Genomic DNA, 27,026 nt, shown 5'->3' on the forward strand with positions numbered 1-27,026 from the left:
GGGCTCTTTCCACTGAGCCACGCTGCTTCTCTGTAATCGCTCAATAAATATGAATGAATGTTAAAGGAAAACCGGTTCCATCCCTGGACACGTCAACTGCCGCCTCCTCCGTGGGCGACAGGGCCGGGATTTTTTTTTTAAATGACATTTATTAAGCGCTTACTCTGTGCAAAGCACTGTTCTAAGTGCTGGGGAGGTTACAAGGTGATCAGGTTGTACCACATGGGGCTCACAGTATTAATCCCCATTTTACAGATGAGGTAACTGAGGCCCAGAGAAGTGAAGTGACTTGTCCAAAGTCACACAGCTGACAATTGGCGGAGCAGGGATTTGAACCCATGACCTCTGACTCCAAAGCCCGGGCTCTTTCCACTGAGCCACGCTGCTTCTCTGTAATCGCTCAATAAATATGAATGAATGTTAAAGGAAAACTGGTTCCATCCCTGGATTCGTCAACTGCCGCCTCCTCCTTGGGCGACAGGGCCGGGATTTTCTTTTTAATGACATTTATTAAGCGCTTGCTATATGTGCAAAGCACTGTTCTAAGCGCTGGGGAGGTTACGAGGTGATCAGGTTGTCCCACGTGGGGCTCACAGTCTTCATTGGGCAAGTCACTTAACTTCTCTGGGCCTCAGTTCCCTCATCTGTAAAATGGGGACTAAGACTGTGAGCCCCATGTGGGACAACCTGATAACCTTGTATCTTCCCCAGCACTTAGAACAGTGCTTTGCACATAGTAAGTGCTTAACAAATACCATCATTATTATTATTATTATCCCCATTTTACAGATGAGGTAACTGAGGCCCAGAGAAGTGAAGTGACTTGCCCAAAGTCACCCAGCTGACAATTGGCGGAGCAGGGATTTGAACCCATGACCTCTGACTCCAAAGCCTGGGCTCTTTCCACTGAGCCACGCTGCGGGATTCCGATTCTTCCCGATATCCTCGGGATATTCCTGGCTTTGGGACTGTCTGTTGAGGGAAAAGAGGGCACCCCGCCAGGGAAGGGCAGAACCTGATCACCGACTGTTCGCTTCCCTTTCCGTCTAAACAGTGATAATAATAAGTGTGGTATTTGTTAAGCGCTTACTATATGCTAGACGCTGGGGTAGCTACAAGGTCCCTGTCCCACATGGGGCTCACCAGTTCTTTGAACAGCGCTCAGTGCTTAGACCAGTGCTTGGCACATAGCGCTTAACAAATACCAAGCGCTTAGTACAGTGCTCTGCACACAGTAAGCGCTCAATAAATACGATTGATTGAAATACCATTACTATTCTTATATCCATTTTACAGGTGAGGGAACTGAGGCCCGGAGGAGGGAAAGGACTCATCCAAGGCCACTCAGGCAAGCGGTGGAGCCGGGATCTTTTAGACTGTGAGCCCACTGTTGGGTAGGGACTGTCTCTATGTGTTGCCAATTTGTACTTCCCAAGCGCTTAGTACAGTGCTCTGCACATAGTAAGCGCTCAATAAATACGATTTATTGATTGATCGATTGATTGGAACCCAGGTCCCCTTGACTCCCAGTCCTGGGCGCTATCCAATTGTATGTATTGAGCACTTACTGTGTGCAGAGCACTGTACTAAGCGCTTGGGAAGTACAAGTCGGCAACATATAGAAACAGTCCCTATCCAGCGCTCAGAACAGTGCTTGGCACATAGTAAGCGCTTAATAAATGCTATTATTATCCATTAGGCAAATTACTACTACTACTACTAATAGTATTTGTTAAGAGCTTACTATGTGCCAAGCTCTGTTCTAAGCACTGGGGTGATAGAAGGTGATCAGGTTGTCCCACTGGGGGCTCGCAGTCTTCATCCCCATCTTACAGATGAGGTCACTGAGGCCCAGAGAAGTGAAGTGACTCGCCCATGGTCACGCAGCAGACTTGTGGCGGAGCCGGGATTGGAACCCATGACTTCTGACTCCAAAGCCCGGGCTCTTTCCCAACTTTGCAGTATTGTCCGCCCCCCCCCCCCGCCCCCCCAACAAGCGCTTAGTACAGTGCTCTGCCCATCAGTAAGCGCTCAGGAGGGACGATTGATCGACGGACTGACGGAGGGAGGGGAGACAGGGGGGATCCCGGCGGCAGAGGGGAACGGGAAGAGGAGGAGGAAGGGGAGGGAAAAGGAAAGGGAAAGAGGAGGGAGAGGAGGAGGAGGAGGAGGAGGAGGAGCGTGGCGCCCGCTCGTCCGGGGCCCGGCCTGGTCCGGCCTGGTGCGGCCCGCTCCTCGGGGTTTCCCCCCGATGGTGCCCGCTGCCGGGCCCCCACCCGCCCAGCTCCGTGAGTGTCTGCCGTCCGACCCTCCTACCCTGGTGCCAGGCCACCCCTCCCCTCTGCCCCTCTCCCTACCCCTGTGCCATCCTTGCCCCTCTCCCTGCCCCTTTTCCTGCCCCTCTCTCAGCCCCTCTCCCTGCCCCCGGCTCACTCACCCCTCCCCTCTGCCCCCCTCACTACCTCTGTGCCATCCTTGCCCCTCTCCCAGCCCCTCTCCCTGCCCCCGGCTCACCCCTCCCCTCTGCCCCTCTCCCTACCCCTGTGCCATCCTTTCCCCCCTCCCTACCCCCTGTGCCATCCTTGACCCTCTCCCTGCCCCCGGCTCACCCCTCCCCTCTGCCCATCTCCCTACCCCTGTGCCATCCTTTCCCCCTTCCTACCCCTTCTCCTGCCTCCTCCCTACCCCTGTGCCATCCTTGCCCCTCTCCCTGCCCCTTTTCCAGCCCCTCTCCCAGCCCCTCTCCCTGCCCCCGGCTCACCCCTCCCCTCTGCCCCTCTCCCTACCCCTGTACCATCCTTTCCCCTCTCCCTGCCCCTTCTCCTGCCCCTCTCCCAGCCCCTCTCCCTGCCCCCGGCTCATCCCTCCCCTCTGCCCCTCTCCCTACCCCTGTGCCATCCTTGCCCCTCTCCCTGCCCCTTCTCCTGCCCCTTGCCCATCCTCTGCCCCTCTCCCTACCCCCGTGCCATCCTTGCCCCTCTCCCTGCCCCTTCTCCTGCCCCTCTCTCAGCCCCAGTCCCTGCCCCCGGCTCACCCCTTCTCTGCCCCTCTCCCTGCCCCTGTGCCATCCTTTCCCCTCTCCCTGCCCCTTTTCCTGCCCCTCTCCCTGCCCCAGTCCCTGCCCCTGGCTCACTCCTGCCCTCTGCCCCTCTCCCTACCCCCGTGCCATCCTTACCCCTTTTCCTGCCCCTCTCCCAGCCCCAATCCCTGCCCCCGGCTCACCCCTTCTCTGCCCCTCTCCCTACCCCTGTGCCATCCTTGCCCCACTCCTTGCCCCTCTCCCAGCCCCTCTCCCTGCCCCTGGCTCACCCTTCCTCTGCCCCCCTCACTACCCCCTGTGCCATCCTTGCCCCTCTCCCAGCCCCAGTCCCTGCCTCCGGCTGACCCCTCATTCATTCATTCATTCAATCGTATTTATTGAGCGCTGACTGTGTGCAGAGCACTGGACTAAGCACTTGGGAAGTCCAAGTCGGCAACATCTAGAGACGGTCCCTACCCAACGGCGGGCTCACAGGCTAGAAGGGGGAGACAGACAACAAAACATGTGGACAGGTGTCAAGCTGGGGGACCTTGGGCAAGTCACTTCACTTCTCTGGGCCTCAGTTCCCTCATCTGTCAAATGGGGAAAATAATAATAATAATAATAATAATGGTATTTGTTAAGCACTTACTCTGTGCAAAGCACTGTTCTAAGCGCTGGGGGATACAAGGTGATCAGGTTGTCCCACGGGGGGCTCACAATCTTAATTGTGTGAAGATGAAGACCGTGAGCCCCTCGGGGGACAACCCGATCACCTTGTATCCCCCCCAGCGCTTAGAACAGTGCTTCGCACATAGTAAGCGCTTCACAAATACCGTCATTATTATTATTATTATCTCTGTGCTTCAGTTCCCTTCTGCTTAACAGCGTGGCTCCGTGGAAAAGAGCCCGGGCTTGGGAGTCAGAGGTCATGGGTTCTAATCCCGGCTCCGCCACTCGTCAGCTGTGTGATCTTGGGCAAGCCACTTAACCTCTCTGTGCCTCAGTTCCCTCATCTGTCCAATGGGGATGAAGACTGTGAGCCCCACGGGGTGGGCAACCTTGGATCAGTGCTTCGCACGTCGTAAGCGCTTAACAAAGAGAAGCAGCGTGGCTCGGTGGAAAGAGCCCGGGCTTTGGAGTCAGAGGTCATGAGTTCGAATCCCGGCTCCACCACAAGTCTGCTGTGTGACCTTGGGCAAGTCACTTAACTTCTCTGAGCCTCAGTTCCCTCATCTGGAAAAATGGGGATGAAGACTGTGAGCCCCACGTGGGACAGCTTGATCACATTGTATCCCCGCCCCCCCCCCAGCGCTTAGAACAGTGCTTGGCACATAGTAAGCGCTTAACAAATGCCATTATTATTATTATTATGATTATTATTAAGGAGAGCGTGTCCCTTCCGTCCCCAGGGGCTGGCCGCGGCCCCGGCGGGATGTCGGGCGCTTGGGTCACCTTCGACGACGAGCCGGCCTTCCGCGCCCCCCGGCAGGCCACGGATGCCCCCCGAGGAGACCCCACGCCCCCCGGCAGCCCCCCAACGGACCCCTACCTGAGCCCGGGGCCCCCCCGGAATTCCCCGCTCGCCCTCTCCCCCACCCCGGAATGCCCTCCTGCCTCAGTTTCCCCACATCCGCCCGACACGGGCCTCGCTCCCCGGGGCCTGGTGACCGCTCTGCCCCTCCCAGAGGGCCACGCTCCGTCCGGTCAACCCTCGCCCGACTCCGGCCTGGCTCGGGGCCGGGAAACGGGGCCTGAACGACGGGGCCCGGGCCCGACCCCGGGTTCGCCCTCGCCCGCGTACCGGAGGCCGGAGCGGCTCCGGGCCTCGTCCGAGCCGCCCGGCCCGGCCTTCGTGCCCCGCTCGCTCTTCCGCCCCGGCGGGAAGTCCGGCTGGGCCCTGCTGCTCCGCATCCCCGAGAAGAAGAGCGCGATGTCGTCGCGCCAGTGGGGGCCCATCTTCCTGCGGGTGGCGGGCGGAGGCGTCCTGCAGCTGTTCTACGCCCGGGGCCTGGAGCGGCCCTTCCGAGAGCTCCGGCTCGGGCCCCGCTGCCGCCTGTCCGAGCCCACGGTGGAGCGCGGCGGGCCCTCCGGCCCGGTCCACGCGGTCAAGCTGGAGCGCGTGACCTACTCCGAGCGACGCCGGGGCCGGGCCGCCCGCGCCGTCCACGCCGCCCAGCTGCTCAAGGTGGCCAGCCCCGACCACGAGGATTTCCTGGACTTCCTGGGCGCCGTCGAGGAGGAACTGGTCAAGCTGCCGCCCGCCCCGGCCGCCCCCCGCCCCGCCAGGCCGGACGAGGAGCGGGAGATGTTCCTGGAGCTGGACGACCGCGTCTGGGCCGCGGTCCGGAGGGACGGCGGGGTGGCCGAGGCGGCCGTGGTGACGCGGGTGAGTTGCCTCTGCTTCCTGAACGCCGGGGACGAGTGCTTCCTGGCGCTGGCCGGCCCCCGGCCGGTGGCGGGGCCGGGCGGCCTCCACGTCCACCCGTGCGCCCGGGCCGCGGACGCCGCCGTCCCTCCGGCCGTCCGCTTCTCCCCGCCGGACGCCTGCCGCTTGGAGCTCATGCGCTTCGGGACGGCCCCGGCCGGGGCGGCCCTGCCGCTGACCCTGCGGGCCCGGGTGGCCGTGCGGGGGGCCCGCGTCGAGCTGAGGGCCTCCGTCCGCGCCGGCCCCTCGCCGGCCTGCAGCCACGTGGCCGTCCATTTCCCCGTCCCCGCCCGCTGGGACCAGGCCCTGGGCCGGCCCGGCTCCCTGAGGGCCAGGGTGAACCGCGGGGCCTGCCTGGGGGCCCGGCGGGATCCGGACTCGGAACCCGTGGTCCGGGCGACCGTGGGCACCGCCCGCTACGAGGGGGCCTACGGGGCCGTCGTCTGGAGGATCGAAAATCTCCCGGACGAGGACTCGGGTAAGGGCCTGGTCACCCACGGCGAGGGAAGAGTCAGGGGTGCGGGATGGTCCGTGCTCGGGTCACTGGACGAGAGGCGGGGATGGAAAGAGAAGAGTCAGAGGTGTGGGATAATAATCAATCAATCAATCAATCGTATTTATTGAGCGCTGCCTGTGTGCAGAGCACTGCGCTAAGCGCTTGGGAAGTCCAAGTTGGCAACATATAGAGACAGTCCCTACCCAACAGTGGGCTCGCAGTCTAAAAGTGTCTAAAAGCTCACAGTCTAATAATACTAAAAACGACGGCATTTATTAGGCGCCTGCTATGTGCAAAGCGCTCTTCTAAGCGCTGGGGAGGTTACAAGGTGATCAGGTTGTCCCACCTGGAGTTCGCAGCCCCATTTTTACAGATAATAATAATATAATAAGGATGGTATTTGTTAAGCGCTTACTATGTGCAAAGCGCTGTTCTAAGCGCTGGGGAGGTTACAGGGTGATCAGGTTGTCCCACGTGGAGCTCGCAGCCCCATTTTACAGATAATAATAATATAATAATGATGGTATTTGTCAAGCGCTTACTATGTGCAAAGCGCTGTTCTAAGCGCTGGGGAGGTTACAGGGTGATCAGGTTGTCCCACGTGGAGCTCGCAGTCTTCATCCCCATTTTTACAGATAATCATAATATAATAAGGATGGTATTTGTTAAGCGCTTACTATGTGCAAAGCGCTGTTCTAAGCGCTGGGGAGGTTACAGGGTGATCAGGGTGTCCCACGTGGAGCTCGCAGCCCCATTTTACAGATAATAATAATATAATAATGATGGTATTTGTTAAGCGCTTACTATGTGCAAAGCGCTGTTCTAAGCGCTGGGGAGGTTACAGGGTGATCAGGTTGTCCCACGTGGAGCTCACAGCCCCATTTTACAGATAATAATAATATAATAATGATGGTATTTGTTAAGCGCTTACTATGTGCAAAGCGCTGTTCTAAGCGCTGGGGAGGTTACAGGGTGATCAGGTTGTCCCACCTGGAGCTCGCAGTCTTCATCCCCATTTTTACAGATGAGAGAACTGAGGCCCAGAGAAGTTGTGACTTGCCCAAAGTCACACAGCTGACAAGCAGCATGGCTGAGAAGCAGCGTGGCTCAGTGGAAAGAGCCCGGGCTTTGGAGTCAAAGGTCATGGATTCAAATCCCGGCTCCACCACTTGTCAGCTGTGTGACTTTGGGCAAGTCACTTAACTTCTCTGTGCCTCAGTACCTCCTCTGTAAAATGGGGATGAAGACTGTGAGCCCCCCGTGGGACAACCTGATCACCTTGTAACTTCCCCAGTGCTTAGAACAGTGCTTTGCACATAGTAAGCGCTTAACAAGTACCATTATTATTGATCGGCAGAGCCGGGATTTGAACCCATGACCTCTGACTCCCAAGCCCGGGCTCTTTCCACCGAGCCCTCTGGGCTGGGTCACTGGGGGAGAGTTGGGGTGATGAGGGGAGAATCATGGGTGTTGGATGGGCCCTGCGGGAGAGACAGGGATGTTCATTCATTCATTCATTCATTCATTCATTCATCATCAATCGTATTTATTGAGCGCTTACTGTGCACAGAGCACTGTACTAAGCGCTTGGGAAGTACCAGTTGGCAACATATAGAGACAGTCCCTACCCAATATTCATTCATTCATTCAATCGTATTTATTCATTCATTCATCCAGTCGTATTTATTGAGCACTTACTGTGCACAGAGCACTGTACAAAGCGCTTGGGAAGTACCAGCTGGCAACATATAGAGACAGTCCCTACCCAATATTCATTCATTCATTCAATCGTATTTATTCATTCATTCATTCAGTCGTATTTATTGAGCACTTACTGTGCACAGAGCACTGTACAAAGCGCTTGGGAAGTACCAGTTGGCAACATATAGAGACAGTCCCTACCCAATATTCATTCATTCATTCAATCGTATTTATTCATTCATTCATTCAGTCGTATTTATTGAGCACTTACTGTGCACAGAGCACTGTACAAAGCGCTTGGGAAGTACCAGTTGGCAACATATAGAGACAGTCCCTACCTAATATTCATTCATTCATTCAATCGTATTTATTCATTCATTCATCCAGTCGTATTTATTGAGCACTTACTGTGCACAGAGCACTGTACTAAGCGCTTGGGAAGTACAAGTTGGCAACATATAGAGACAGTCCCTACCCAATATTCATTCATTCATTCAATCGTATTTATTCATTCATTCATCCAGTCGTATTTATTGAGCGCTTACTGTGCACAGAGCACTGTACAAAGCGCTTGGGAAGTACCAGCTGGCAACATATAGAGACAGTCCCTACCCAATATTCATTCATTCATTCAATCGTATTTATTCATTCATTCATCCAGTCGTATTTATTGAGCACTTACTGTGCACAGAGCACTGTGCTAAGCGCTTGATGTCGGATGGGCCCTTCCAACCGCTAAAGGTGGGTGTCCAGGACGACAGCCATCTCCTAGTTTCTCCCAGCATCCCGTTGCCATGGCGACAGAGCCCCGGCTGGTCCTCGAATCGGGGGGCGATGAAGGGGCAGGCGGGCGCGACCGAGAAAGGAGGGGTGGCCCTGACGGCGGCCTTGTCCTCCCCTCGGCTCCGGCCGGCAGCCCCGGACCACCGCCACGGCCTGCTCTGCCGGCTGGAGCTCGGCTCCGACCAGGACCTCCCGGAAGATTGGTCCCCCTTCGCCAGCGTGCGGTTCGTCACGCCCGACGTGTGCGCCTCGGGCACCGAGGTGCGGGCCCTGGGCACCGACGGCGACCTTCAGCCCCAGAAGCACGTGGTCAGGAACACGCGCTACCACCTCCAGGTACTGCGCGGGCCGGGTCCGCTTTGGGAGGGAGGATGATAGTAATGATGATAATAATGGCATTTGTTAAGCGCTTACCATCATCATCATCATCATCAATCGTATTTATTGAGCGCTTACTGTGGGCAGAGCACTGGACTAAGCGCTTGGGAAGTCCAAGTTGGCAACAGATAGAGACGGTCCCTACCCAACAGTGGGCTCACAGTCTAAAAGGGGGAGACAGAGAACAAAACCAACGTACTAACAAAATAAAATAAATAGAATAGATATGGACAAGTAAAATAAATAAATAAATAAATAGAGTAATAAATATGTACAAACATATATACAGGTGATACATATATACAGGCTATGGCATATATACAGGCTATATATTTGGCTATGTCCAAAGCGCTGTTCTAAGCACTGGGGAGGTTACAAGGTGATCGGGTTGTCCCACGGGGGGCTCCCAGTCTTCACCCCCATTTTACAGATGGGGTCACTGAGGCCCAGAGAAGTGAAGTGACTTGCCACAAGTCACACAGCTGACAAGTGGCGGAGCCGGGATTAATAATAATAATAATAATAATGATGTTGGTGTTTACTAAGCACTTACTCTGTCCAAAGCACTGTTCTAAGCACTGGGGAGGTTACAAGGTGATCAGGTTGTCCCACGGGAAGCTCCCAGTCTTCATCCCCATTTTCCAGGTGAGGTCACTGAGGCCCAGAGAAGTGAAGTGACTTGCCCAAAGTCACACAGTTGACAAGTGGTGGAGCCGGGATTTGAACCCATGACCTCTGACTCCAAAGCCCGGGCTCTTTCCACTGAGCCACGCTGCTTCTCTGCTTCTAGACCGTGAGCCCACTGTTGGGTCGGGACCGTCTCTAGATGTTGCCAACTTGTACTTCCCAAGCGCTTAGTCCGGTGCTCTGCACACAGTAAGCGCTCAATAAATATGACTGAATGAATAGTAAGCACTTAATCAATCAATCAATCAATCAATCGTATTTATTGAGCGCTTACTATGTGCAGAGCACTGTACTAAGCGCTTGGGAAGTACAAATTGGCAACACATAGAGACGGTCCCTACCCAACAGTGGGCTCACAGTCTAAAAGGGGGAGACTTAATAAATGCCATCATCATTATTGTTATTATTCATCCCCATCTGACCGACGTATTGGTCCTGTATCTACCCCAGGGCTCAGCACAGGGCTTGGCGGGCCACATCCACTAGTCAATCGATCGATCCTATTTATTGAGCACCTCCAGTGCGCAGAGCACTGTACCAAGTGTTTGGGAGAGGACGACAGTGCTCTGCACACAGTAAGCGCTCAATAAATAGGATTGATTGATTGATTGATTGACGACGCAACAACATAACAGACACAATCCCTGCCCACGCCAAGCTTACGGTCCAGAGGGGCCACCGACGGCGTAACGAACTCTCTCTTAATGCCTAGGTCGAAATCGAGAGGAAAAGGATCACGGCAGACGGAGAACACCCGGGAAAAGCCGACAGCTGCGCGACGCAGTAGACGGAGAAGCAAATCCAGACCGTGGCGGGAGGGATCATCATCATCAGTCGTATTAATTGAGCGCTTACTATGTGCAGAGCACTGTACTAAGCACTTGGGAAGTACAGATTGGCAACAGATAGAGACAGTCCATAACCAACAGTGGGCTCACAGTCTAAAAGGGGGGAGACAGAGAACAAAACCAAACATACTAACAAAATAAAATAAATAGAATAGATATGGACAAGTAAAATAAATAAATAGAGTAATAAATCTGTACAAACATATATACATATATACAGGTGCTGTGGGGAAGGGAAGGAGGTAAGATGGGGGGATGGAGAGGGAGAGGAGGGGGAGAGGAAGGAAGGGGCTCAGTCTGGGAAGGCCTCCTGGAGGAGGTGAGCTCTCAGTAGGGCCTTGAAGGGAGGAAGAGAGCGAGCTTGGCGGATGACGTGGGCCGGGGGTCGATGGCGGGACAGGCGAGAATGAGGTACGGTTAGGAGATGAGGAAATAATAATAATCGTGGTATTCGTCAAGCGCTTATCGGGTGCCGGACGCTGGACTAAGCGCTGGGGTGGATGCAAGCCAATCGGGTTGGACGCGGTCCCTGCCCCATGCCCGTGTGTGTCTTCACCCCCGTTTTGCAGATGAGGGAACTGAGGCCCAGAGAAGTGAAGTGACTTCCCCAAGGTCACACAGCAGACGAGTGGCAGAGCGGGGATTGGAACCCGGGTCCCTCTGATTTCCAGGCCCGGGCTCTAGCCACTAGGCAATGCTTAGAGAAGCAGCGTGGCCCAGTGGAAAGAGCCCGGGCTTTGGAGTCAGGGGTCATGGGTTCGAATGCCAGCTCCGCCACATGTCTGCTGTGTGACCTGGGGCAAGTCACTTAACTTCTCGGATCCTCAGTTCTCTCGTCTGGAAAATGGGGATGAAGACTGTGAGCCCCCTGTGGGACAAACTGATCACTTTGTACCCCCCCCCCAGTGCTTAGAACAGTGCTTTGCACATAGTAAGCGCTTAACAAATACCACAATAATAATAATAATTATTATTATTATTAACTTCTCTGGGCATCAGTTCCTTCATCTGTAAAATGGAGATGAAGACTGTGAGCCCCCTGTGGGACAACCTGATCACCTTGTATCCCCCCAGCACTTAGAGCAGTGCTTTACACATAGCGCTTAACAAATACCATTATTATTATTATTATTATTATCATTATTATTATTATTATTATTCTTAACTTTTCTGGGCCTCAGTTCCCTCACCTGGAAAATGGGGATGAAGACTGTGAGCCCCCCGTGGGACAACCTGATCACCTTGTGACGTCCCCAGCACTTAGAACAGTGCTTTGCACACAGTAAGCGCTTAACAAATACTATCACTATTATTACCATTATTACTAACTTCTCTGGGCCTCAGTTCCCTCACCTGTAAAATGGGGATGAAGACTGTGAGCCCCCCTTGGGACAACCTGATCACCTTGTGATGTTCCCAGCGCTTAGAACAGTGCTTTGCACATAGTAAGTGCTTAACAAATACTATTATTATTATTATTACTATTATTATCTTCTCTGGGCCTCAGTTCCCTCATCTGTAAAATGGGGATGAAGACTGTGAGCCCCCCGTGGGACAATCTGATCACCTTGTGACGTCCCCAGTGCTTAGAAAAGTGCTTTGCACATAGTTAGCGCTTAACAAATGCCATCATTATTATTGTCATTATTATTATTATTAACTTCTCTGGGCTCCAGTTCCCTCATCTGTAAAATGGGGATGAAGACTGTGAGCCCCCCGTGGGACAACCTGATCACCTTGTGACGTCCCCAGCGCTTAGAACAGTGCTTTGCGCATAGTAAGCGCTTAACAAATGCCATTATTATTATTATTATTGTTATTATGCTGCTTCTCTGAGCAGGGGGGCAGGGGCTGCAGGAGGAATCGACGTCCGGAGGGTAAAGAGGGGAAAACAGGAAAGTTTCCGTTTCTACAATTCCCATTGCAATGGCCTCTCGGTCCGCTCTCATCATCATCATCAATCGTATTTATTGAGCGCTTACTATGTGCAGAGCACTGTACTAAGCGCTTGGGAAGTACAAGTTGGCAACATATAGAGACAGTCCCTACCCAACAGTGGGCTCACAGTCTAAAAGGCTCTGGTGAGGTTTGCTTGTCCCGCTCGCTCTCCTACCTAAATAATAATAATAATAATAATAATAATAATGGCATTTATTAAGCGTTTACTGTGTGCAAAGCACTGTTCTAAGCGCTGGGGAGGTTACAGGGTGATCAGGTTGTCCCACGGGGGGCTCACAGTCTTCATCCCCATTTTCCAGATGAGGGAACCAAGGCCCGGAGAAGTGAAGTGACTTGCCCAAAGTCACCCAGCTGGCAATTGGCGGAGCCGGGATTTGAACCCACAACCTCGGACTCCAAAGTCCGGGCTCTTTCCACTGAGCCACGCTGCTTCTACCTAAACCGGGAGCCCCGTGAGGGACGGGGGCTGTGTCCAACCTAATTTATTTGTACCCACCCCCTGCGTGAGAAGCTGTGTGGCTCAGTGGAAAGCGCCCGGGCTTGGGAGTCAGAGGTCGTGGGTTCAAATCCCGGCTCTGCCAATTGCCAGCTGGGTGACTTTGGGCAAGTCACTTCACTTCTCTGGGCCTCAGTTACCTCATCTGGAAAATGGGGATTAAGATTGTGAGCCCCCCGTGGGACAACCTGATCACCTTGTAAACCCCCCCAGCGCTTAGAACAGTGCTCTGCACATAGTAGGCGCTTAATAAATGCCATAATGATTATTATTATTATTCTCTGGGCCTCAGTTGCCTCAACTGGAAAATGGGGATGAAGACTTCTCTGGGCCTCAGTTACCTCATCTGGAAAATGGGGATTAAGATTGTGAGCCCCCCGTGGGACAACCTGATCGCCTTGTAAACCCCCCCAGCAATTAGAACAGTGCTCTGCACCTAGTAAGCACTTAATAAATGCCATTATTATTATTATTATTCTCTGGGCCTCAGTTCTCTCATCTGGAAAATGGGGATGAAGACTGTGAGCCCCCCGTGGGACAACCTCATCAGCGCTTAGAACAATGCTTTGCACAGAGTAAGCGCTTAATAAACACCATCATTGTTCTTATTATTACCCCAGCGCTTAGAACAATCAATCAATCAATCAATCGTATTTATTGAGCGCTTACTGTGTGCAGAGCACTGTACTAAGCGCTTGGGAAGTCCAAGTTGGCAACATATAGAGACCCAACAGTGGGCTCACAGTCTAGAAGGGGGAGACAGAGAACAAAACCAAACATATTAACAAAATAAAATAAATAGAACAGTGTTTGACACATAGTAGGCACTTCACAAATACCGCACACCCCCTATTTTCCATTTCCTTCCCGCTCAACTCAGTAGCCACATGCAGGGAGGCCAACAAGCCCGTGATCATTTTTAAATAACGACTGAGTGTCTCGGTGCTTTCCTCCAACGACCATTTTCTGTTCTGTCGATAGAAGCGTAAAATTGAGCAAGCTAATGATCTTGTAACAGAATATTTTGTAGGTGGCATATTGATTTTTGTCGGGGCCGGGGGAGAAACAGGTTGGTGATGAAAACATAGTACGCGCTTAACAAATACCATCAGTATTATTATTATTAGCTTAGTACAGTGCTCTGCACACAGTAAGTGCTCAATAAATACGATTGAATGAATGAATGAATGATTATTATTATTAAAACGGTATTCCAGAGGGGGTTCGTTTTCTTGAGAAATCAGGTTGATTTTTTGGCGGGTGACTTCCTGGGCTGAGACATTTTTTGGAAGATGAAGTGAAGTTCAGTGAAAAGAAATGAACAACTGGCTGGCCCGCTCCACTCTGACCGTTCAGACTTTCTCGGGACCCACAAGACCATCCCCTGAGCTGATTGATTAATGATCAGATTAGAGATTAATAATAATAATAATAATAATAATAATGGCATTTGTTAAGCGCTTACTATATGCAAAGCACTGTTCTAAGCGCTGGGGGGGATACAAGGTGTTCAGGTTGTCCCACGGGGGGCTCACAGTCTTCATCCTCCTTTTACAGATGAGGGAACTGAGGCTCAGAGAAGTGAAGTGACTTGCCCAAGCTCACACAGCAGACACGTTGGCGGAGCCGGGATTCGAACCCATGACCTTAGTACAGTGCTGTGCACATAGTAAGCGCTCAATAAATACGATTGATGATGATGATGATGATGACCTCTGACTCCAAAGCCCGGGCTCTTTCCACTGAGCCACGCTGATTAGAGAAGCAGCCCAGGCCCAGGATGCAGAAGGACCTGGGTTCTAATTCCGACTCCACCGCTGGTCTGCCGTGTGACCTTGCACAAATCATTTCACTTCTCTGGGCCTCAGTTTCCTCCTCTGGAAAAAGGGGACTAAGACTGTAAATCATCATCATCATCATCATCAATCGTATTTATTGAGCGCTTACTATGTGCAGAGCACTGGACTAAGCGCTTGGGAAGTACAAATTGGCAACATCTAGAGACGGTCCCTACCCAACAGTGGGCTCACAGTCTCAAAGGGGGAGACAGAGAACAAAACCAAACATACTAACAAAATAAAATAAATAGAACAGATATGGACAAGTAAAATCCCATTCATTCTTTCATTTATGCAGTCATATTTATTCATTCAGTTGTATTTATTGAGCACTTACTCTATGCAGAGCACTTAGCACTTGGGAGAGGACGATATAACAAACATTCATTCATTCAATCGTATTTATTGAGCGCTTCCCTGCCCACAGTGAGCTTACAGTTAGACTGTGTCCAACCTGATTCGCTTGTATCTACCCCAGTGCTTAGTACAGTGCCCGACACAAAGTGCTAAACAAATACAATTAACACCCCCCAAAAATGTATTTATCCCTTTTACGTATCCCCTCTCCCAGCCCCAAAGCATTTATGTGCATATCTGTAACTTTATTTATTTGTATTGATGTCTATCTCCCCCACCCCCAGTAATAATAGTAATAATAATTATAATAATAATAATGACAGCATTTATTAAGCGCTTACTATGGGCAAAGCACTGTTCTAAGCGCTGGGGAGATTACAAGGTGATCAGGTTGTCCCATGGGGGGGCTCACAGTCTTAATCCCCATTTTTCCAGATGAGGTAACTGAGGCCCAGAGAAGTGAAGTGACTTGCCCGAAGTCACACAGCTGACAACTGGCGGAGTTGGGATTTGAACCCATGACCTCTGACTCCAAAGCCCGGGCTCCTTCCACTGAGCCGCGCTGCTTGCTGTGGGCAGGGAATGGAATAATAACAATAATAATAATAATGGCGTTTGTTAAGTGCTTACTATGTGCCAAGCACCGTTCTAAGCGCTGGGGTTGATACAAGGTCATCAGTTTGTCCCCCGTGGGGCTCCCAGTCTTCATCCCCATTTTCCAGATGAGGTCACTGAGGCACAGAGAAGTGAAGTGTTATGAAGTGAAGTATATGTTGCCAACTTGTACTTCCCAAGCGCTTAGTACAGTGCTCTGCACACAGTAAGCGCTCAATAAATACGATTAAAAAAAAAATGGCTCGTCCAAGGTCACACAGCAGACACATGGAAGAGCGGGATTAGAACTCAAGTCCTCTGACTCTCAAGCCCGGGTTATTTCCACTAAGCCACGCTGCTTCCCTAAGAACAGAGGTTGGCATGTAATAAGCACTTAACAAATACCACGATTATGATCATCATGGTGGTATTCCCCCCAAGTCCTTAGTGCAGGGCTCTATCAGAGAAGCAGCGTGGCTCAAGTGGAAAGAGCCCGGGCTTTGGAGTCAGAGGTCATGGGTTCGAATCGTGGCTCCGCCACATGTCTGCTGTGTGACCTTGGGCAAGTCACTTAACTTCTCTGGGCCTCAGTGACCTCATCTGTAAAATGGGGATGAAGACCGTGAGCCCCTCCGTGGGACAACCTGATCATCTTGTAACAGCCCCAGCACTTAGAACAGTGCTTTGCACATAGTAAGCGCTTAATAAATGCTATTATTATTATTATTATCAGTGGATGCATAGTAAATGATGATGATGATGGTATCTGTTAAGCGCTTACTATGTGCCAAGCACTGTTCTAAGTTCTGGGGGAGACACAAAGTTATCAGGTTGTCCCACATGTGGCTCACAGTCTGAATCCCCATTTTACAGATGAGATAACGGAGGCACAGAGAAGTTAAGTGACTCGCCTAAAGTCACACAGCTGACTGGCGTGAAGCACTAGAAGCAGCATGGCTCAGTGGAAAGAGCCCGGGCTTTGGAGTCAGAGGGCATGGGTTCAAATCCCCGCTCTGCCAATTGTCAGCTGTGTGATGATGATGATGATGATGATGATGATGGCATTTTTTAAGCGCTTACTATGTGCAAAGCACTGTTCTAAGCACTGGGGTAGATACAAGGTAATCAAGTTGTCCCACGGGGGGGCTCACAGGCTTAATCCCCATTTTCCAGATGAGGTAACTGAGGCACAGAGAAGTTAAGTGACATGCCCAAAGTCACACAGCTGACAAGTGGTGGAGCTAGGATTTGAACCCATGACCTCTGACTCCAAAGCCCGGGCTCTTTCCACTGAGCCACGTTTGGGCAAGTCACTTCACTTCTCTGGGCCTCAGTTCCCTCATCTGGAAAACGGGGATGAAGACTGTGAGCCCCACGTGGGACAACCTGATTACTTTGTATCTACCCCGGAGCTTAGAAAAGTGCTTGGCACATAGGAAGTGCTGAACAAATACCGTCATGATTATTATTCGTGTGTGACACTGGGCACTTCCCTTCTCTGTGCCTCAGTTTCCTCGACTGTAAAATCGGAATTCAATACCTGTTGTCCCTCCCACTTAGATTGGGAGCCCCGGGTGGGATAGGGGCTGTGTCTGACCTAATCCATCATCATCATCATCAATCGTATTTTTTGAGCGCTTACTATGTGCAGAGCACTGTACTAAGCGCTTGGGAAGTACAAATTGGCAACATATAGAGACAGTCCCTACCCAACAGTGGGCTCACGGAACAGAGCTTTGCACATAGTAAGCGCTTAACAAATCCATCAATCAATCGTATTTCTTGAGCACTTGTGTGCAGAGCAGTGTACTAAGCGCTGAATTAGGTCAAATGCCGTGATTATTATTATTATTGTTAATGAGCCCAGCGCTTAGAACAGCGTTTGACCCATAATAAGTGCTCAGTACCATAAAAATAGCATTGATTGATTGATTGATTGAGCTCCCAATCTCAGTTCTGGCTGAGAGTGCTTTTACAAAATATTTGGGCTAGAATGGGAGGGAAAAATCAGGGACTGTCATCATCATCAATCGTATTTATTGAGCACTTACTGAGCACTGTACTAAGCGCTTGGGAAGTACAAATTGGCAACATATAGAGACAGTCCCTACCCAACAGTGGGCTCACAGTTTGGTTTCAACAGCAGAAGTTGAGCTGCCGGAATCGATTGAAGTGACCAGGTGTTTATGCTAAGTGCGGGTCCCAGGTGAGTCCTGCGTTGGGCCTTTCATTCATTCATTCATTCAATCGTATTTATTGAGCGCTTACTGGGTGCAGAGCACTGCACTAAGCGCTTGGGAAGTCCAAGTTGGCAACATCTAGAGACGGTCCCTACCCGACAGCGGGCTCACAGCCTAGAACATTCCACCCCAGCACTATGTGCTTGGCACATAGTAAGTGCTTAACAAATGCCATTATTATAATTATTATTTGGGGCCTGGCAGGGAGGTTTGGAGTCTGGGGGTGAGATTTGGGGTCCAGTGGAGAGGTTTGGAGTCTGGGGGTGGGATTTGGGGTCTAGTGAGAAGCAGCGTGGCTCAGTGGAAAGAGCCCGGGCTTTGGAGTCAGAGGTCATGGGTTCAAATCTCGGCTCCGCCAACTGTCAGCTGTGTGACTTTGGGCGAGTCACTTCCCTTCTCTGGGCCTCAGTTACCTCATCTGTAAAATGGGGATTAAAACTGTGAGCCCCCGTGGGACAGCCTAATCAACTGGTAACCTCCCCAGAGTTTAGAACAGTGTTTTGCACATAGTAAGAGCTTAGCAAATACCATTATTATTATTAGTGGTGAGATTTGGGGCCCAGAGGAGAGGTTAGTGCCCTGCCTGCAGCCTTCCTCCCTCCTCTCCGTTTCTGCCTCACCCCCCAATTCCCAGTGGAAAAGAGCCCGGGCTTTGAAGTCAGAGGTTATGGGTTCAAATCCCCGCTCTGCCAATTGTCAGCTGTGTGACTTTGGGCAAGTCACTTAACTTCTCTGGGCCTCAGTGACCTCATCTGGAAAATGGGGATGAAGACTGTGAGCCCCCTGAGGGACAACCTGATCACCTTGTAACCTCCCCTGCGCTTAGAACAGTGCTCTGCACATAGTAAGTGCTTAATAAATGCCATCATTATTAATTCATTCATTCAATCATATTTATTGAGTGCTTACTGCGTGCAGAGCACTGGAATAAGCGCTTGGGAAGTCCAAGTTGGCAACATCCAGAGATGTGAGCCTGACAGCGGGCTCACAGTCTAGAAGGGGGAGACAGAAAACAAAATGAAACATATTAACCAAATACAATAAAATCGTGTTTATTGAGCGCTTAGTGTGTGCAAAGCACTGTACTAAGCGCTTGGGAGAGGATGACAGAAAACCAAGCAGTTTCCTGCCCACAAGGAGTTCACACTACCACCCCCCCACCGTTAACCCCTTCCGTCTTCCCTATGCCAGTTCCCCCTCCCCAATCAATCAATCAATCAATCGTATTTATTGAGCGCTTACTGTGTGCAGAGCACTGGACTAAGCGCTTGGGAAGTCCAAGTTGGCAACATCTAGAGACGGTCCCTACCCAACAGTGGGCTCACAGTCTAAAAGGGGGAGACAGAGGACAAAACCAAACATACTAACAAAAGAAAATAAATAGAATAGATATGGACAAATAAAATAAATAAATAAATAAATAAATAAATAAATAAATAAATAAATAAAAATAAATCAATCAATAAATCGAGGTAAGCCAGGTAATGAAGGCCTCCCTTGGTCCCCTCGGGAGGGGTGAGCAGGGTGGGAGGGGGGTTGGCAGGGGAGGCTGGGGGCGGGGCTGAGGCTGTTGCGCGGGGCCCCAGGGCGTTATAACCCGCCAGGCGCGCGGCTTCCCAAGAGGGGGGCGGGCGGGCAGGCAGGGAGGGGTGGGGGGCGTTAGGGGACAGGCCGGAGCCGCAGCCATGGCCTGTGTCAACCCCGTGGTAAGGCCCCCCCCTCGCTTGGGGGAGGGGGTTGGGGGGAGGAATTGGCGGACAGAGGCCTGTCCTAGGTACCAACGGCCGGAGGCCTCGGCCAGGTGGTTCCCAGGGCCTGGGTGCCCCAACCGTGTCTCCTCTCCCAAATGTGCCCCACAAGTTTTCTTTCCCTCTCTTCCTCCCCTGCCCCAATCTTTTTCTTTTCCCTTCTCTTGCCTCCCTAGTCTGCTTTCCTTTCCCCTCTCCTGCCCCCCATCTTTTCTTGCCCCCCCTTCTTTCTTTTCCCCTCTCTTGCCCCCCATTCTTTCCTTTCTCCTCTCTTGGCCCCCCCATTCTTTCCTTTCCCCTCTCTTGGCCCCCCCCATTCTTTCCTTTCCCCTCTCTTGGCCCCCCCATTCTTTCCTTTCCCCTCTCTTGCCCCCCCATTCTTTCCTTTCCCCACTCTTGCCCCCCATTCTTTCCTTTCCCCACTCTTGCCCCCCATTCTTTCCTTTCCCCACTCTTGCCCCCCCATTCTTTCCTTTCCCCACTCTTGCCCCCCCATTCTTTCCTTTCCCCACTCTTGCCCCCCCATTCTTTCCTTTCCCCACTCTTGCCCCCCCCATTCTTTCCTTTCCCCACTCTTGCCCCCCCCCATTCTTTCCTTTCCCCTCTCTTGGCCCCCTCTTTTTTCCTTTCCCTTCTCTTGCCCCCCCCCATTCTTTCCTTTCCCCTCTCTTGCCCCCCCTTCTTTCCTTTCCCCTCTCTTGCCCCCCTTCTTTCCTTTCCCCTCTCTTGGCCCCCCTTCATTCCTTTCCCCTCTCTTGGCCCCCCTTCATTCCTTTCCCCTCTCTTGCTCCCCCCACTTCTTTCCTTTCCCCTCTCTTGCCGCCCCCCACCAAGGACTGGGGATAAGCCCTCACTGGCCCAGAATTTTTTCCTAGCCTCTGACCCTGCTAACCATAGGGGCCTAGACACGGTTGTGTGTGTGGGGGGGTGGGTGGGCAGATGGTTAGGGGCGTCCTGCCACTCCTTGGCAAAGAATGGCCTCTTCCCTGTGGGCCTGGGCACAGCCCCATCTGAGCTCCTGGCTGGCCAGCCTTGTACTGCTTCATTCACTCAGTCTATCAGGGGTCTATACTGAGTGCTTACTGGAGGTGCGGCACACTGGGCTAAGCGCTTGGGAGAGTACAGTACAACAGAGCTGGTAGATACAATTCCAACCTACAATGAGCTTACAACTTTGTTTAATTGGGAGACACCCCTGCCCCTCACCGCCGCCCCCCCCCCACCATTGATATTTAGATATAGGCAAAATAGCATAGCTTAGTGGATAGAACAGGGGCCTGGGATTCAGAAGCTCCTCTACTCATCTGCTGGGTGACCTTGGGCAAGTCACTTTTCTGTGCCTCAGTTACCTCATCTATAAAATAGGGATTATGGCTGTGAGCCATGTGGGATAGGGACTGTGTCCAACCCAATTTGCTTGTCTCCACCCCAGCATGTAGTACAGTGCCCGGCACATAATAAGTGCTTAAAAATATCACAATTATCTATCTGTGCATATATTTTAAATACTTGTTAAACACCCTGTGTTAGGGATTGTTCTCGCTGGGGTAAATACAAGGTAACCAGGTTGGACACAGTCCCTGGCCCATGTGAGGCTCACAGTCTTAATCCCTGTTTTGCAGATGAGGGAACTAAGGCACAGAGAAGGTAAGTGGCTTGCCCAAGGTCACACAGCAGCCAAGTGGCAGAGCCGGGATTAGAATCACATCCTCTGACTCTTAGGCTTGTGCTTTTTCCATGAGTCTAAGCGGCTGCTGACTGCATTTGGGGGTGGGATGAATTGTGTGCAGATGAAATTCATTTCTTATATTGTGAAGATTTTCCCTTAGTGGATACTCTTTAGCCTCGGGCTTAAGTGAAATCACCTGGGCCCAGGTTTGAGAAATGCCACTGTGAAATGCATGAAATGCAGCCGGGCGGAAAGCCGCCGCTAGATGCAGGCCAAATTAAAGCAGCACAGAATGTGGGTTTGAGAAATGACGTTAAGAATATGTGGGAGTCGATTAATAGAATTTACAGAGTAGGCATTTTGGGGGAACCCTGCCTTTGATTTGCTTGTAATCAAGGGAACAGAGGCAGTTGCTGGAAACAGCACAATGAAGGGTGATCTTTGGGTCTGTGTGGTTTGACTGGAGGTGGGGCTACTCACCTATAATAATTGGCCTTTTTGTTAAGGACTTTCCAATAATATATGGAATTTACTGAGCGTTTACAGGCTGCTGAGCACTGTACCAAGCGCTTGGGAGAATACAATATAGCAGGGTGGGTACAGAGTGTGCTTGCACTTTACTAAGCGCTAAAGTAGCACCTGTCTGACATATGGGACTCACAGACTAAGGGGGAGGAAGAATAGCTATCAAATCTTCATTTTATAGTTGAGGAAACTGAGGCACAGCATAATAGTAAGCCTGATGGTATTTGTTAAGGGCTTACTGTGTGTGAAGCACTGGGGTAGATACAAGCTAATCAGATTGAGAAGCAGTGTGGCTCAGTGGAAGGAGCCCGGGTTTGGGAGTCAGAGGTCGTGGGTTCTAATCCCGGCTCTGCAGCTTGTCAGCTGTGTGACTTTGGGCAAGTCACTTCACTTCTCTGGGCCTCAGTCCCCTCATCTGTAAAATGAGGATAAAGATGGTGAGCCCCACATGGGGCAATCTGATCACCTTGTATCCCCACCAGTGCTTTGCACATAGTAAGTGCTTAACAAATACTATTATTATTATTAGATTAGAGTCCCTGTTTTACAGGGGGCTCAGTCTTAATCCCCACTTTACAGATGAGGGAACTGAGACCCAGGGAAGTGAAGTGACTTATCCAAGGTCACACAGCGGACAAGGGGCAGAACCACTTTCTCCCCAGACGTGAGCCCTTGAGAGCTTGATCCATTGTCGTTGTGCAGCCCATTCTCTACAGATCTGTCATCGAGGACGTCATTGAGGGGATGCGAGAGCTTTTTGCCGAAGAAGGGGTCGACGAGCAGGTTCTGAACGACTTGAAGCAGGTTCGTCGGTGACGGAAAGTGACGTGGTTTCCTTAGGCATTTTATTTTATTTTTTCCTTCAGAGTCCGGAAACTGAGACCAACCAATCCCCTGGCCCGTGTCTTAATTATTGCTTTCTATTTGTGATTATTACCCAGATGGAGTCGTTTGCTATGCTCAGGGTTGACAATCTGTATCAAAATAGCCAATTTTTACATCTGAAAGCTATCCCAATTGTGCTGAACAAGTAACCTCCGGCTTTTGGTTTGTGTGTGTGTGTCTATTTTTCTTCTTTTAAAACCTTCCTAAAATGTTTTTCCACAGCTCTGGGAAACCAAAGTTGTGCAGTCCAAAGCGATGGAAGGATTTTTCAGAAACACCCTGCACACCCCTCTGACACTGCAGTTGCCACCCAACCTGCATCAGACCTTGTGTACGTCAACAGGTTGGAGTGTGTGTGTTGAGAGGGGGAAAGGGCGAGAGAAGGGTGTCTAACCCAATGCTATTTAAACCGATGGAGTCTGGAAGTGGGAACCTTATAACTCTCTGTACCGACGCGGTGAGCGCTTCTCAAGCACCATTAAACAAAACCAAAAACGCCAGTCTGGGATGGGAAGGGTTTTGTATGGGAGCTAAATCCGCACCTGGCTCTGACACTTCTCCACTGTGTGACCTTGGGTGAGACACTTCTCTTCTCTGGGCCTCAGTTCCCTCGCCTGCAAAATGGGGATTTAAGACGGTGAGCCCCAAGTGGGACGCGGACTGTGTCCGACCTGGGAGCCCCCCCGCCCCGAGGGATTTATTATACTTGTACATATCTATTCTATTTATTTTATTTTGTTAGTATGTTTGGTTTTGTTCTCCATCCCCCCCGTCTTGCCTCCTTCACTTCCCCACAGCACCTGTATATATGTTTGTACATATTTATTACTCTATTTTACTTGTACATATCTATTCTATTTTATTTTGTTAGTATGTTTGGTTTTGTTCTCCATCCCCCCCCCACCGTCTTTCCTCCTTCACTTCCCCACAGCACCTGTAGATATGTTTGTACATATTTATTACTCTATTTATTTATTTTACTTGTACATATCTATTCTATTTATTTTATTTTGTTAGTATGTTTGGTTTTGTTCTCCATCCCCCCCACCCCCCGTCTTTCCTCCTTCACTTCCCCACAGCACCTGTAGATATGTTTGTACATATTTATTACTCTATTTATTTTACTTGTACATATCTATTCTATTTATTTTATTTTGTTAGTATGTTTGGTTTTGTTCTCCATCCCCCCCACCGTCTTGCCTCCTTCACTTCCCCACAGCACCTGTAGATATGTTTGTACATATTTATTACTCTATTTATTTTACTTGTACATATCTATTCTATTTATTTTATTTTGTTAGTATGTTTGGTTTTGTTCTCTGTCTCCCCATTTTAGACTGTGAGCCCGCTGTTGGGTAGGGACTGACTCTATATGTTGGCAACTTGTACTTCCCAAGCGCTTAGTACAGTGCTCTGCACACAGTAAATGCTCAATAAATATGATTGATGGTTAGCGTTGAGCTACCCAGAGCTTTAATACAGTGCCTTTAAAAAATACCATTTAAAAATCAAGCCCAACTCTTTCCACTGATGTGAGTGATGTCAATAACCTTCTAGCCAGCATGGCTTAGTGGGTAGGAGACAAGTCTGGGAGTCAGAAGGATCTGGATTCTAGTCCCAGCTCTGCCCCTTATCTGCAGTATGAACTTGGGCAAGTCACTTCACTTTTCTATGCCTCAGTTTCTTCATCTGTTAAAAAAAAAAAAATGGGAATTGAGACTGTGACCCATGTGACATGGACTGCGTACAACCTGATTAGCTTGTATCTTCCCAGTGTTTAGGACAGTGCCTAGTCCCATAGGAAGCACTTAACAAGTGCCATTTAAAAATAAAATTAATAATAATTGTATTTAAGCGCTTACTATGTGCAAAGCACTGTTCTAAGCACTGGGGGGGGATACAAGATGATCAAGTTGTCCCATGTGGGGCTCACGGTCTTAATCCCCATTTTACAGAGAAGGTAACTGAGGCTCAGAGAAGTTAAGTAATAATGATGGCATCTATTAAGCGCTTACTATGTGCAAAGCACTGTTCTAAGCACTGAGTATTTGTTAAATGCTTACTATGTGTAAAGCACTGTTCTAAGCGCTGGGGGGATACAAGGTGATCAGGTTGGCCCACGTGGGGCTCGCAGTCTTAATCCCCATTTTACAGATGAGGGAACTGAGGCCCAGAGAAGTGAAGTGACTTGCCCAAAGTCACACAGCTGACAATTGGTGGAGCTGGGATTCGAACCCATGACCTCTGACTCCAAAGCCCGGGCTCTTTCCACTGAGCCACAGTGACTTGCCCAAGGTCACACAGCAGACGTGGCGGAGCTGGCATTCGAACCCATGACCTCTGACTCCAAAGCCTGTGCTCTTTCCACTGAGCCACGCTGCTTCTCTGCTTATAGTGTATATATATATTTTGTAATAAATACGTACAAACCTCATACCTACTTCTCTGTGCCCGTTACCTCATCTGTAAAATGGGGATGAAGACTGTGAGCCCCCCGAGGAACAACCTGACCACCTTGTAACCTCCCCAGTGTTTAGAACAGTGCTATGTGCATAGTAAGTACTTAATAAATGCCATTATTATTATTTATTTATTATTATTAAGTGCCCTTGCTTGGTTAAAAGTGTGGGGGTGCTGAAATGGCATCATCAGTGTCATCAATTGTATATATTGAGCGCTTAGTTTGTGTTGAGCACTGTACTGAACACTTGGGCGAGGACAATATAATAGAGTTGGCAGACTCATTCCCTGCCTACTAGAAGGGGAGAAAAATATAGAATTTAAAGATATGTAAGTGCTTTTGGGCTGAGGAAGGGGCAAGTATCAAATGCTCAAAGATTACAGATCCAGTGGTAATGGCTGATTTTAATTTTTCTTTTATGCAAAATTCACTTCAGAAAGCTAGCCGAACACACCCCCAGTAGCTTCTTTTTGGTCATTTTATTTATTTTTTTTCCACACTGGAAATGAGAAATTTTTTTTTATAGTATTGAAGCGCTTATTGTATGCCAGGCACTGTTCTAAGGTGCCTGAGATGATCAGGGTGGACAAAGTCCCTGTCCCACATTGGGCTCATGGTCTTACAAGTGAGGTAACCGAGGCCCAGAGAAGCAAAGTGACTTTTCATTCAATTATATTTATTGAGCAGTTATTATGTGTTGAGAGCACTGTACTGACCACTTGGGCGAGGACAATATAACAGAGTTGGCAGACTCATTCCCTGCCTACTAGGAGGGGAGACAAATGTGTGTGTATATATCTATATCTCTATAGATATAGATATATATATATTAATAATATAGAATTTAAAGATATGTAAGTGCTTTTGGGCTGAGGAAGGGGCAAATATCAAATGTTCGAAGTTCACAGATCCAGTGGTAATGGCTAATTTTAATTTTTCTTTTATGCAAAATTCATTTCAGAAAACTGGCCGAACACATCCCCAGTAGCTTCTTTTTGGTCATTTTATTTATCTTTTTCCACACTGGAAATGAGAAATTTTTTTTTATAGTATTGAAGCACTTATTATACGCCAGGCACTGTACTAAGATGACTGAGATGATCAGGATGGACAAAGTCTCTGTTCCACATAGGGCTCACAGTCTTACAAGTGAGATAACTGAGGCCCAGAGAAGCAAAGTGACTTTTCATTGTCATATTTATTGAGCGGTTACTATGTGTTGAGCACTGTACTGATCACTTGGGCGAGGACAATATAACAGAGTTGGCAGACTTGTTCCCTGCCTACTAGGAGGGGAGACAAATATATATATATATATATATATATATATATATATATATATATATATATACTAGAATTTAAAGATATGTAAGTGTTATTGGGCTGAGGAAGGGGCAAATATCAAATGCTCAAAGGCCACAGATCCGGTGGTAATGGCTGATTTAACTTCTACGCAAAATTCATTTCAGAAAGCTAGCCGAACACACCCCCAGTAGCTTCTTTTTGGTCATTTTATTTATTTATTTTCCACACTGGAAATGAGAAGTTTTTTTATAGTATTGAAACACTTATTATATGCCAGGCCCTGTACTAAGATGCCTGAGATGATCAGGGTGGACAAAGTCCCTGTCCCACATAGGGCTCACGGTCTTACAAGTGAGATAACTGAGGCCCAGAGAAGCAAAGTGACTTTTCTTTGTCGTATTTATTGAGAGTTTACTATGTGTTGAGCACTGTACTGATCACTTGGGCAAGGACAATATAACAGAGTTGGCAGACTTGTTCCCTGCCTACTAGGAGGGGAGACAAATATATATATATATATATATATATATAATATTAGAATTTAAAGATATGTAAGTGTTATTGGGCTAAGGGGCAAATATCAAATGCTCAAAGGGCACAGATCCAGTG

General features: G+C 49.8%; 1 protein-coding gene across 1 annotated transcript in view; it reads left to right on the plus strand.

The window, feature by feature from the left end:
• Nucleotides 1–4,454: 4,454 nt before the first annotated feature.
• The window catches only part of LOC119932422, a 41,383-nt gene continuing 18,811 nt past the window's right edge, over nt 4,455–27,026 (plus strand). The window contains exons 1-5 of the mRNA XM_038751588.1: nt 4,455–4,548; nt 4,633–5,925; nt 8,561–8,763; nt 22,469–22,570; nt 22,874–22,982. Of these exons, the coding sequence (XP_038607516.1) occupies nt 4,455–4,548; nt 4,633–5,925; nt 8,561–8,763; nt 22,469–22,570; nt 22,874–22,982 (1,801 nt within the window). The remainder of the gene's footprint in view (nt 4,549–4,632; nt 5,926–8,560; nt 8,764–22,468; nt 22,571–22,873; nt 22,983–27,026) is intronic.

This window comes from Tachyglossus aculeatus, chromosome 9 (assembly GCF_015852505.1).
Source record: "Tachyglossus aculeatus isolate mTacAcu1 chromosome 9, mTacAcu1.pri, whole genome shotgun sequence".
In the NCBI taxonomy this organism is placed as follows: Eukaryota; Metazoa; Chordata; class Mammalia; order Monotremata; family Tachyglossidae; genus Tachyglossus; species Tachyglossus aculeatus.